The 13,765-nt window shown below is 40.5% G+C and overlaps 1 protein-coding gene across 2 annotated transcripts in view; it reads right to left on the bottom strand.

Moving 5' to 3' along the window:
• LOC131685117 (hemicentin-1-like) overlaps positions 1-13,765 on the bottom strand; it is a 574,669-nt gene that overhangs the window by 91,430 nt on the left and 469,474 nt on the right. For both annotated transcript variants that reach the window (XM_058968577.1, XM_058968578.1), the window contains exons 5-6: positions 4,949-5,089; positions 4,740-4,871 (exon numbers count right to left, since the gene is read on the bottom strand). In XM_058968577.1, the coding sequence (XP_058824560.1) occupies positions 4,740-4,871; positions 4,949-5,089 (273 nt within the window). The remainder of the gene's footprint in view (positions 1-4,739; positions 4,872-4,948; positions 5,090-13,765) is intronic.

Here is a 13,765-nt window from a genome sequence, read left to right as displayed (position 1 = left end):
GCGATCATTTGCCTATCGTGATTTCAATTGCTAACGGTTCAAGATCATCGGAAACAATCAATGTCTCGTATGACCTCACACGGAACATTGATTGGAAGAGTTACGCGACCGCGATATCCGTTAAAATCGAATCCACTCAAAAGCTTCCTCCGGAGGAAGAGTTCAGGTTTTTGGCTGGCTCGATTCTCGACAGTGCGAATCAAGCTCAGACTAAACCAGTACCCAGCGCGAATACCCATGGACGATCTCCCACACTGTGGTAGGACAAAGAGTGCTCAGAGCTGATCGCGGAAAAGTCCACTGCATATAAGGCCTTACGGGAAGACGGGTTACCCGCTAACTATCAACAGTACTGCCGCTATACGCATTACTGTCCCATGTGCTATGGGATTCCCTAGGCACATGGGACAATTATGCGTAGAGCGGCAGAGTATGCGTCGTTAGAAAGGCGAATGAAGAGTCTACCGAAAGCCAAAAAAACGCAGTTATTGGCGCCGGTTCGTCGACGGGTTAACGAGAGAAACAGCGATGAGCACTCTTTGGGGTACGGCTCGACGTATGCGTAACCGAAACAGTACCAACGTGAACGTGGAATATTCAAACCGTTGGATATTCGCTTTCGCCAAGAAGATCTGTCCGGACTCTGTCCCGGTACAGAAAACGTACCGCGCCGCGTCTCCTCACGATACCGCGAACGAAACACCGTTTTCGATGGTGGAGTTCTCACTTGCGCTCTTATCATGCAACAATAACGCCCCAGGGTTAGACAGAATCAAATTCAACTTGCTGAAGAATCTGCCTGACACTACAAAAAGGCGCTTGCTGAACTTATTTAACAAGTTTCTTGAGGGTAACATTGTCCCTCATGACTGGAGGCAAGCGAACGTCATCGCCATCCAAAAACCAGAAAAACCAGCCTCCGACCACAACTCATATCGACCGATTGCAATGCTGTCCTGTGTTCGGAAGTGGTCGGAGGAAATGATCTTGTTTCGCCTCGACAATTGGGTTGAAGCAAATGGCTTACTGTCAGATACACAATTTGGCTTCCGCAAAGGCAAAGGGACGAACGATTGCCTTGCGTAGCTTTCTAAAGAAATCCAAATGGCCTATGCTAACAAAGAGCAGATGGCATCAGTCTTCTTGGATATTAAGGGGGCTTTTGACTCAGTTTCTATCAACATTCTGTCAGAGAAGCTGCACCAGCATGGTCTTTCACCAATTTTAAATAACTTTTTGCTAAACCTGTTGTCTGAAAAGCACATGCACTTTTCGCATGGCGATTTGACAACATTGCGATTTAGCTACATGGGCTCATGTCTAAGTACCCTACTCTACAATTTTTACGTAAATAACATTGACGATTGTCTTGCCAATTCATGCACGCTAAGGCAACTTGCAGACGATGGGGTGGTCTATGTTACAGGGTCCAATGCTGCCGATTTGCAAGGACCATTGCAAGATACTACAATTTGTCTGCTTGGGCTCTCTAGCTGGATATCGAGTTATCCACGGAGAAAACTGAATTGGTTGTCTTTTCTAGGAAGCGTGAGCCGGAGCAACTCCAGCTTTATTAATGGGTGTAACGATCAATCAGGTCTTCACATTCAAATATCTTTGGGTCTAGTTCGACTCTTAAGATACCTGGGGATGTCACATTAGGTATCTGAAACAGAAATGCCAAAAAAGGATCAATTTTCTCCGAACAATAACTGGAACATGGTGGGGGCCCACCCAGGAGACCTGATCAGGTAATACCAAATGACGATATTATCCTTGATGGACTACGGGTGTTTCTGTTTCCGCTCCGCTGCGAACATACACTTCATCAAACTGGAGAGAATCCAGTATCGTTGCTTGCACATTGCCTTGGGTTGCATGCACTCGACCCATACGATGAGTCTCGAAGCGCTGGCGGGCGTTCTCCCGCTAACAATAGATTTCGGGAACTCTCATTTCGACTGCTCATCCGATGCGACATTTTGAACCCGTTGGTGATTGAAAACTTCGAGAGGCTCGTCGAGCTTTCAAACCCGATTTATGACCTTGTACTTCGACTACATGGCACAGAGCATCAATCCTTCTTCGTACAATCCCAACCGTGTCCGTTTCCAAGATACCTCTGATTCGAGTGTGTTCTTCGACACATCCATGAATGACGCGATTCGTGGAATCCCGGATCGTATACGCCCGCAAGTGATCCCCAATATATTTCATAATAAATTCCGAGAAGTCGACCGTGACAAAATGTTGTACACTGACGGATCAAATCTCGATGGGTCCATTGGCTTCGGTATCTTCAATAATACTATCACCGCTTCATTCAAGCTCAATGATCCCGCTTCAGTTTACGTCGCAGAATTAGCTGCTATTCAGTACACCCTTGGCATCATCGAGACTTTGCCCACAGATCACTACTTCATCATTTCGGAGAGCCTCAGCTCTATCGAGGCTCTTCGTGCGGTGAAACCTAAAAAGCAATTCTCTTATTTTCTGGGGAAGATACGGGAGTCTGCGCAAGTTATCTGAAAAATCTTACCAGATTACCTTTGTTTGGGTCCCCTCTCATTCCTCTATCTCTGGTAATGAAAAAGCCGACTCTTTAGCAAAGGTAGGCGCTTCAGAAGGTGACATCTACGAAAGGCCAATTTACTTCAAGGAATTTTGCAGTATTTGCCATCAGAGGACACTCGACAGTTGGCAAAACTCGTGGAGTAATGGGGAACTTGGATGATGGTTTGGTTACATTCAATTATCCCGAAGGTATCAACGAAACCTTGGTTCAGGGTGGTGGATGAGGGTCGGGATTTCATACGTGTAATGTCCCGGCTTATATCCAACCACTACACATTGGATGAGCATTTGCGGCGTATTGGGCTCACAGAGAGTAGTCGCTTGTAATGAAGGTTATCACGACATGTCTGGGCGTGCGCTGGATATTGTGGCGCCAGATCACAGTTAAAGGATTCCCTCCGGGCCCGAGGTAGACCACCCGATGTTCCAGTTCGGAATATCCTGGCAAGTCTCTCATCTTTTGATTAAAACGACAAATATCCTAATCTAGCCCGTATCCTTTTTTTCGTTTTTATGTAGAAGTTCCCTGTCCTTCCTTCTGGAGCACCAGAGTGCCACTGTGTGACTGCCGTCACCTTCACCACGCCTGCAAAAATTAAGTCAAAGCGAGAGCAGGACGATGGTCTGATCACTCTTGAAGGATTCTCCGCTGTCAACCCGATCCTAGGCATCTACCATCTACCAGCCTGAGACTCTAACTCATGTCACTGTTCTTCTCTTTGCCTGAAAGTTGCAAATTTTGTTCTTCTTTCCCCATCATCGTGCTCGCCTACTCCCCCTGTTCCTGATACAACTCCTGCTGCTGTTACAAAAAGCAATTTGTATTATATTCCTAGTTTTAAGATAGTCTTGAACCTTTCATTTTTTTTTCTTTCGTTTCCCATTTCTCATAAAAATTTGTCTTAAGATAGCTGTAATTTTTTTTTCTAAATAATTATTGTTCAATCTTGTATATCGAATCGTATTTTTAGTTTAAAATAGTTGTAAAAAATGTTTCTCTCAATATTAAAAAAATATTTGTGCATTGTAACCTCTGAGTTTTAGGATATTCAAAATGTAAAAAAAAGAATTTGTCACCGCCAAGCTAACGCATTTGTGCCTATTAAATAAACGAACTGAATAAAAAAAATATAAATCTTTACTCGTGACTAAAACAACACGACATTATGAAAATCGCGACAAAGTTCTTGAAATCGTCACATTACTCGTTAATGATATCCTGAAGTCATGAACATTAAAATATCACAATAAAGCGAAGAGAATCACGACCAGGATCCTGAAATCATGAACATCTCGCTAGTCTGACATAAAACCCCGATAGTAAACTCATGAATAAAATAGCACGGTAACGTGATGAGAATCACAAAACACCGCAAATAAGCTTCTGAAATCATGACTATCGTTTGACTGTCGGTTGTGTATTCCCAAATTAATAACAAGAATCACTAAACATATCGAGGGAACAATAACCAAACATTCGAATGTAAAGCCATGTATATATTCAGGGCAAACTAGTTTTTGGGAATACAGATAGTTTCAGGAATGCGAGGTTTACTATTCATAATCTCAGAAACTTCATCACGGGTTTCGTAAATCGTTCAGTTCACAAAATCGTGATCATTTGTTCATGAATTTACGAACGGGTTTTTTGTATATTATTTAGTAGTTCGAGCACCCTCCAATTATTTGTCTGGAGTAGATTGAATAGAGTCCTCTATTTTATGACCACCATTTTGTATCACTGTGAACAGGCGTAGTGTGAAAGCGTACGCTCCACGGTATTTCTTCCATCCCTTTGTCAAGTTTTCAATAGAATTTTAAAACTTGTTAACAGAGAAACTGGATCGGTTCTCTTTTCTTGCCTCGCGCTTCGAGGAAACCTCCAATGGATGGTAGAAAACTGTTATGAAATGTTCCACTTTTTAAGGTTAGTTTCGTTGCTCGAGGAGGAGAAGCTTCTTTGTGTATGTGTACGAGTGTGTGTGTGAAACCGCAGCTCGTTGCTATTGTATTAACTTCAAAAAATTTATTGCGAAAGAGTGACGCCAGCGAGAAAAAGGTAACTAGTCAACCGAATTTCCACCGAAGTTTCCATTACGAAACTCTGAACAAGCGGAAGCTTGATGACTGAAAACCGAAACAAAAAGTTTCGAATTCATACTTACACAGCACGTGCAGAATAATCTGACTGGTTGCAACTTGGCCAACACCGTTATTGGCCGTGCAGATGTAGGTGCCACCCTTGTGCCGGTCCATGTTCTCGATAACGTACACCGAGGACGTAAACTGTTCCTCCCCTGAAAAATAGGTAATTTAAATTAATTAACCACTGGGAAGCACTTTTTATCCTCGAGCGAGCAGTCGAACAAATTACCGTTCGGCAGCAGGTTGTTTTTCCGAGTCCACGTGATGTTCGGCATCGGATTCCCCGTGGCTGAACACTCCAGCCGAACTGGAGAACCCTTTCGCACCTGCAGATGTCCACCGGATGTCACGTGCGTAATCTTGGGTGGAACTGAAAGTAGACGGACAGAAAAAAAAATCGACAATCAGAGTGGAAATTTATTGCGATATTTGACTGACAAATGACATAAAATTACGTAACTGATTTCTTTCGAACAAAACCCTCGCCAATTCTGTGTATGTACTCGAACCGGTTGGAAACTTTCCGAAGAACCATCAATTAGGGGAAATAATTAAATTAAGTGGTGTGCAATTTACTTTCCAGCTGAGCTTTTGCTGCGTCACTTTCCCAGCGAACTAATACCATGTGCTGTCTGCGAAAATAGATGACGAGCTTGTATCCTCCGTGTTCTGTTCCTTCTACGACTACGACCGACTGCGATCGGAAAAAAGGATAGCTGACTTTTGAGAAGTAATTAATTTCAAATTAAAGTTAACATTTTTCCAGTTGCTGATTTGCGTGTTCAGAACCGAGCCATGATGATGGTCCGTCACTGACAGCGCAGAGCTCCAGTACCGAGACCTTTTTTTCGTCTGTTGCATTTTATTTCGAGCGACCGATAGATGATCAAGTTTTATAAATTTTAAAATTAATTTTAAAGTTGATTATGATAAAGTATCGTTGCTGGAAAATTGGTTTGCGGGGACCACTCTATTCAACACCTCCATAAATGATTTTTTGGGCAAAGAACAGCACGATGCATCATTTTGTGCGAATAAATTTTGATTGCATGTTTGAGCTTATAAAAAAAATGAATGTATGCTTGTGGTCTCCCAAAAAACCTTTCCACTGAAGAACTTTGCGATAGAAATCCTACAGTCGCGAATCATCATCTGATAAACAATACTTTCACGTCTTTTGTAACACAAGTAAGAGGATGTGCCGAATTCGAGCCCAACCAGACAACAAACCAAAAAGAGAAGTTGTTTCTGTGTTGTTCAACAAACGACTAACTGAACCAACTAGTTCTTGAATATTTCAGAACGATATACGATACGACATACACCTTCGCCCGACTAAGTTTCTCAAAGCATTCTACTTCAAATTTCCATTCTCTAATTGTACCTGGTCAGACGAAGTCGGGCTGGCAGCCGCAGCAAACGAAATGCATATTCGTTCCGGAACAAAAAGCTATTTCAAAAATCCATTAATTATGCTGTGGCGCTTTATGATTTTTTTTTGTTGGCTCCCGCGTCGTTCACCTCTCGACGTCCGGAGCAACTGTTGTCGAGGATGAACCTTTCAGCCGGTGTTCCTTCGAAAGTAATTTCGGTTAGAGGTTTCCTGAAGCTCAATTTGAATTTCCATTCATTTAGTAGCAGAACGCGCGCTCGAACCGGTGGTGTGGTGAACTGGTTCCCGAAATTGCTTTGCCACAGCACCTTCGGCTGTCTACCCCCTCCCCGGACGGTGCGTCTCAATGCGGCTATACCGGAGAAATGTCTGTTCAACTGGGGTTCATTATTGTGATGCAAATATGCAGCCACGAATTGTTTGGAAATTTTCGGGTGGAATAGAACAAACATGTCATAGAATAGAACTCGAGGAAATCCAATGGTGTTTGTAAAATCTTCCAACGAATCCACCGCCTTGTATCTATCCAGACTTTCACTCTATTCATCACCTTCGTAGCCGTTTGTACACTGGGAATGAGAGGCACCGCCTCATGTTGACACTGGCACGATAGTCAGGATTCATTATTTTTTTCGTCTAGTTCGACCGCCTCATTTTTGGGAGATACATGCAACCAAGCCAGATACCTCCCGGGTTAGGCACTTTACTTCGGAAGTCACGAAAGCATTGTCAGTTGAGCGTATTGTATTTGTTTTTTTTTCTGTTGCCGGCTGCCGTCTTCTTCGTTCGACCCAATGGTACATATACCGTTGATGAAAACTAGCGCCGACCAACCGCAGTCACATTTGCGAAAATTCGACGGTACATGTAGGAAAATTTGCGAAAGAGTAAAAAATGAACGAGTGGATCTATTTGAGTTAGTTTTTTTTTTGGTTGGTCCTCCACAAGAATGCTTGGGCTAACGGTTGACGTTTGTTGAGTGCATCACTTCCGTAATTTTTTATGGCTCGGAGCTCTGCTGCAGGCGCTTGGCTGGTGGTTCCAGGAGCGTGTTGGAAGTACACATACCAGGTGTGAAGTCTACGAGACTCGTTGAATGTTTGGCTTAGTGGAAAGTTATTTTGAATTTTTTGAGAGATCTAACCGTGTTTCGGTGTGTTGTCGAGCCCTCATTTTAGTGGTCGAGTCATTTGACATTGAAAATGTCTTACTCCACTATTTGGGGCTAGGTGCCATTCTAAAATCTGAAATATCTCCTACGTAACCAAACTATGTGAGGTTTGCACACTTATATCTCCACTGAAGGATTCCATGAGAAACCGGCCAACCGCAATATAGACCATCGCTGATTCGAACGAAACTTTGCAGTTATGTTCGGCTAATGAATCACCATGATTTTCTCTGGCAATTGCAATATTTTGATACAAGAGCGATTTTTCAAAAGGGCATAGAAGTTTCTGCGTGCATTTCTTTCAAAAAAGTTTTGTTCGATTACTATATGACGAATTTCGCGCCAACTTGAACAAATGTTAGCAGCATCCTCTCGGATTTTAATAAAACTTTCTGTACATGAGAACTTTGTCACAAAAAGCCACTTTACATACTTTGTTTTTCCAAAAATTATCTAGACTGTCTTTTGAAAAATGTCAAACTTTTTGCCTTTCTCATATAAAGAAAGGCTATGCAATCACTCCAAAAATCGATTTTCCAACCGAGGCCCGGAGGGACGAGTGTCATATACCATTTGATTCAGTTCGTCGAGTAAATTCCCATATTAACTGGTAACCCTATGATGTCCGAATGATGCAATATACATTCAAATACGTTCAACATTAATTGAATTTGCGGCTCTAGATCACTACTGACCAATCAAGGTAGGTTTAACCACATTGGCCACCTATGGCGGATCTTGAGACCCCCGAAAAACTCATGAATTTCCCGAGCTGATGTCACACATATTTCCCAGCAATCTCTCAACCGATTTGTACAAACTTAATTTCAAATGAAAGATATAATACTCCTATTGAATTTCATTCGGTTTTGACTTTTGGTTCCGGAGTTACAGGTTGGTTATGGCGGTCACATAGGAATTGCTCATAAGCATGAACCGGTACAATCGTAATACCTCATAGGTTAAAAATCTATTGAAATGAACATCAAATTAGCTCGATTCGTAGGCCTAGATCACTGATGGCGAATCAATAATTATTGGAATATATCGTCCACTAACGATAATTCCGGAAGTCCCGGGTTCCGGGCATATTCCAGAACTAAAGCCACTTCGGTGGTGACTGAAACAATTTTCACTAATCTAGTCTCAAATGGAAGGTGCAGCTCGGTGTTGAACCCTCTATCGAACCCTCCCCCTCCTTCCTCTCAACCCTCCCCCAGCCCCAATCTCTCACCATCATCCCTCTCAGACCAACATCACACCTGCATTCCCTTCATCACCCAACATCACTTCATAGTATACCAAAATATGTTAGGTGGTTCCTGACGCATCCTCCCCCTCCCACTAATTATACCCCTGCCCTTCCCAACAGCCCCGCATTTCAAAATATGTTAAGGTTGCACAGAGAATGCGCAAAATTCGCAAACGAAAAAAGCAGTTTTTTCTACACCGTATGTCAGATCTTCATAAAAATAAATCAGCATATGTAGAATGTTGTTACAGTACTGCTGATTGATTTTTATGAAGATCTGACATACGGTGTGGAAAAAAACTGCTTTTTTCGTTTGCGAATTTTGCGCATTCTCTGTGCAACCTTAATAAGAAGACAACATTGAACTCACGCTGATTAAGCTATTTATATATTATATTTTTATATATGTTTGTTTCAAGTCTGTCAGCGTTGACATGTTGCTTGTCAGGTTGGTGACGGTATATATGCTTATCAAACTTAATAAGAATGTAATAGACATTTCCACAATGTTATATTGTTAATCATAGTTTGGACAAATGAGAAAGGCACAATTGCAATCGCAATTTATTTTCAAATGGCTGTATTCTAAAAATGACAAATCCTACAAAAAATGTTGTAGGAGTGATTTTCACAAAATTAGTCAAATTTTTGAATAAAAATATAGAAAAAATTCTGCACTGAAAAAAATCGATTTTAAAAATTTTAAGTCGATTTACTTAAAAAATCCATCTTCGATTTAGATGAAATTTTGTTCCAAGATACGTAATTATGTTTCCTAGCTACCGTCAAAAATTCAAACTTTCAAGAAAAAACGTTATGTTGAAAAAAACTTTTCTTTGTCCAAACTGAATTTTTTTAGTGCATTTTTATCGAAAACTAAACCACAGATAACCGACATTTAGGCTAGAACAAAATTTACTTAAAAACCTTTATAAACTTTCAAATTGATAAACGTTGGAAATCAGTGTTTCCCTACTGCCATCTGTTTGCTACATATGTTTGACAGCTGCACTCCAACAGCATTGCATCGATCACTGCGCCACCTACAAATGTTTGTAAAACGCATTTCAGTTGTCTGATTTATTCGGAATTTCAGTAGCGGGAATGTACACACGTTTTGAATCGAGCCTAAATGTTTGTTATCTGTGACTACTCATTGCATAATCATCTCCGAATTCAATTTCCCAACTGCTAGTTGCCTGATACATGAAAAAAGCATTACTAACGAATTTGGTATTCACTTGGCATTACACTGGTTACCTATACCTAACCTGCATCAATACTTATTTTACCAAATAATAGTACTATAAAACTAAGGCCTTAAAGCAGTTTAGTAACAACAGTTGTGAAAAGCACAACTGTGCTCTGGACTCTGGGCTTTAAACTCGGGACTCTGGTCTCAGGATTCTCGTCTCTGGTCTCTGAGCTCTAGATTCCGGGCTTTGAACTCTGGATGGTGCACTCTTTACACGCTGGGTTCTGGACTCTCACTTTGAGATTCTATATTATGGACTCTAGATTCTGGGTTCTGTGCTATGGAGTCTGAACTCGTGCCTTAGTATTTTGGATTAAGTACTTCGGGCTCTGGGTTCTGGTTTCAGAGCTCTGGACTTTGGGCACAATAATTTGGGTTGAGGACTCTGGGCTCTGAACGCTAGACCCACGATTCCCGACTCTGTTCTCTGCACTTTGAACTCTGGGCTTTGCATTCTTAACTCTGGATTCTGAGCTCTAGCCTCGAGATGCTATGCTATGGACTCTGGACTGAAGGCTGTGGTCTCTGAGCTATGGGCTCTTGGTCTTGATTCTGGACTTTGGACTCTGAACTGTGGCCTCTGGACTCCAAACTCTGGACTATGCACTCTACACTCAGGATTCTGGATTCTGGGTTCTGGTCAGTGGACTATGGAATCTAAACTCTGGATTATCGAATCTGAACTCGGGATTCTGGACACTGAGCTCTGGACTCTAAACTCTGGTCTCACTATTTTGGGTTAGGGACTCTGAAATTTAGTCTCTGGGCTCAGTATTTTGGGATAAGAACTCTAGACTCTGGTTTCTGGTCCCTAGGCTCTGGACTCTGGGCTCTGGCATCTGAACTCTGGGCTCTGAATTCTGCGCCCTGGATTTTGAATTCTGCACGCGGAACTCTGGATTCTGGACTTTGAGCTCTGTATTCGGAACTCGGGGCTCTGATCACTGCGCTATGGATTCTGGACTCTGCATTCGCAACACTGAACACTGGATTCTGGACTCTAGACTCGCCTCTGGATCCTGTCTCTCTCCTCGGGACTCTGGTCTATGAAATCTGGAGTCTGGGCTCTCTCCTCGGAATTCTGGGTTCTGGTCTCTGGGCTACAGCCCCTGAATAAAAATACACAAAAAAAAAATTCAGCTTGGACAAGGAAAAGTTTTTTTTTTTCAAATAACTTTTTTTCGTTGAAAGTGCCCAACTTGAATTTTGGACGGTAAGTAGGGAACAGAATTAGCTATCTTGGAATAAAGTTTCATCCAAATCAAAGATGGGTTTTTTTTTGTAAATCGGCTTTAAATTTTTAAAATCGATTTTTTTAGTGAAGGAGTCGATGAAGAATTTTCACAATATTTTTATTCAAACATTTGACTAATTTTGTGAAAATCACTCCTACAATATTTTTTGTCATTTTTAGATTATAGCTATTTGAAAAAAATTGGTAAAACAGTACTTCAGTGCGAAAAAAATAAACTGAAAAAAGTCATTTTTTACAAAACCATAATTTATGCTACCAATTTAAATTGCGAAAAACCCCATTTTTTAAATTTTCAATATTTTATCAACAAAAACCTAAAATGAAAAGAAACATTTTGAATGTGATTGCATGATGGAGACTTAATGGTAAAACAGTTTTTCTAACGATAACTGTATACATGTTTTTAAATTTCATTCAGATTGACATACAAAACTACAATTTTATTACAGAATATGATTCTAAGTAGTATTTCAAATCAATATGCATTTAACAAAAATCTAACAAAATACGAGTAGCTGTCGGGATATTTGGATGCATATTGGAAGATTTTTGTTAAATGCATTTTGATTTGAAATAACACTTAGAATCACATTCTATAATAAAATTACGGTTTAATTGCATGTTTTTGTTGCTGTTAATATAAAATTTAGAAACATGCAGAAAGTTATCGTTAGAAAAACTTTTTTACCGATAAGTTCTCCATCATGCAATCATATTCTAAATGTTTCTTTTCTTTTTAGGATTTTGTTGACAAATTACAAAAAAAAATGGTTTTTTGCAATTAATTTTTTTTACATAAATTTTTGTTTCTGTGAAAAATGACACAACATTTTTTCAGTGTATATTTTTTCGCACAGAAGTATTCATTCCTTGTAACTCGTTTTCAGACTTTTTTTTTCGAAAATGCTACACGTAGAAACTTTTACGCCTATTTAAAAACTACAAGGGGCAGCCCTATGGGGTTGCACGAACTGTAGACGTAGGACTATACTACTTAATGTAAAATATTTATTTTCTTAGTACTTAGTGTGTGGGAAAAACACCCGGACCGGTGAAGAAAAATCAAATTTTAGACAATATAATCACATCGCATGTATAGAACAAGCTTTCTAGTTGCTCTCAAACAGATCCTAAAAGTTCAAACACCCATGGATAACCCCAAGTTTGTAGATGTGTTTCGATGCCACAGGATTGTAAAATGGTTAATATTACGTCATGAAAATTCAATTCTTCCGTGACAATTTTTTTTGTCTGCAAAATGCCCTGTGTGTATGCAAAGCTCATGATTTGTTGGGATATTAGCATTGATCGGAAAATGCTTTCCAACGCTGTGCATTGCATACATACAGGACATTTTGCAGGTCACCAGAAGCTGTTCATTTTACCACCGCCACATGTTCATTTTACCCACTCGCTATGAACATGTCTCATTTTTGGACATGTTTAGAAATCAAGAATCATGTTTGAAAAAATGTGTTTATGACGAAGTATTTTTACCAGATATGTACAAAACATGTCTAACAAGAAACATAAGGTGATTGTAATATCTCATTCACTTATTAGTTAGAAAATGATGACTTTGCTTAACGTGTTCATTTTACCGCCAGTTCCCCTATCTACCAACACATTCGACCCATACATTGAACCCAAGCGTTACAATGCAAAATGAGTCAACGCTGATGATGATGGGTAGAGAGAAAGAGACAACTAGTACCACCGCGACATTATTAGTGCATTTCACCATTGAATTGAAAGGAATGGCCGCGCTTAGCCCATCTGTCATAATATCGTGATTTTTCATAGCGAAGGGCTGAATGATAACACATTTCGTTCCAAAAAACAGCCCTGCGTTATGCAACACTTTGTGCAGGTTGATTATACCAGTTGCAAGTGGGGCCAAATTCACCAAGTTCCGTAAAATCCCTTTTAAATTACAGAATTGATAAAATTGCTTAGATGAGCTAAACTAATTAATCAAATCCTGTTTAAAAAACTGTCCTTGCGTTTAAACCAAAATGGGAAGCTTATTACTACCACTACATTACTTAATTTCAAGCGCAAATAGCAAATACATGTGCTAGTTAAACCAAAAATTTACTGGCAACATTACAGCGGCATTTAGGAAGCAGTCGGAGCGGTCGCCTGTTGGACGACACAGGGTAGCGCCCCTCCACAGTGTAACGGACTTCTAGCTCAGACCCACTGGCTGTAAAAAACACAGCGCAGTGATCTGCTTCGCCAGCCGTTCAACAGGGAACTGAGCGTGTCTGGCGAAGTCCGTTCTTTAAATAGTCGATGATGACGTCATTCATAGAAGCGTTGCGCGCTAGGTACACCATTCCGTCGTACAGGGCTTGGGAAGCGCTATCTTCTGTGTGTTAATGCGCGATATTTTGACAAGGTTGTATATTATTTAATTTTTTAATGCCATGATATCAAAAATCTTTGGGTTTATCTATTGGAATCTATTCTTAGAAGTATTTCGGGGCGATTTGCGCAAAAAATTTGAAAATTTATCGTGAGATGGCTGAATTATATGCGTTTAAAATTGGACCACTTTTCGTTACATACCATTTTTGTAGAATTTGCAGAGTGCACCCCCATATCGAAAACAAAGACGTAGTCCTACGTCAAAAATTGCTCTTGAGTCAAAATAATCTGATTGACTGTCACTTTCCACAGTCAATCAGATTGTCCCATGCCGGTGAAACATGTAAAGT

This window comes from Topomyia yanbarensis, chromosome 2 (genome assembly GCF_030247195.1).
Source record: "Topomyia yanbarensis strain Yona2022 chromosome 2, ASM3024719v1, whole genome shotgun sequence".
NCBI classification, from domain to species: Eukaryota; Metazoa; Arthropoda; class Insecta; order Diptera; family Culicidae; genus Topomyia; species Topomyia yanbarensis.
This window is presented reverse-complemented; position numbering and strand designations above follow the sequence as displayed.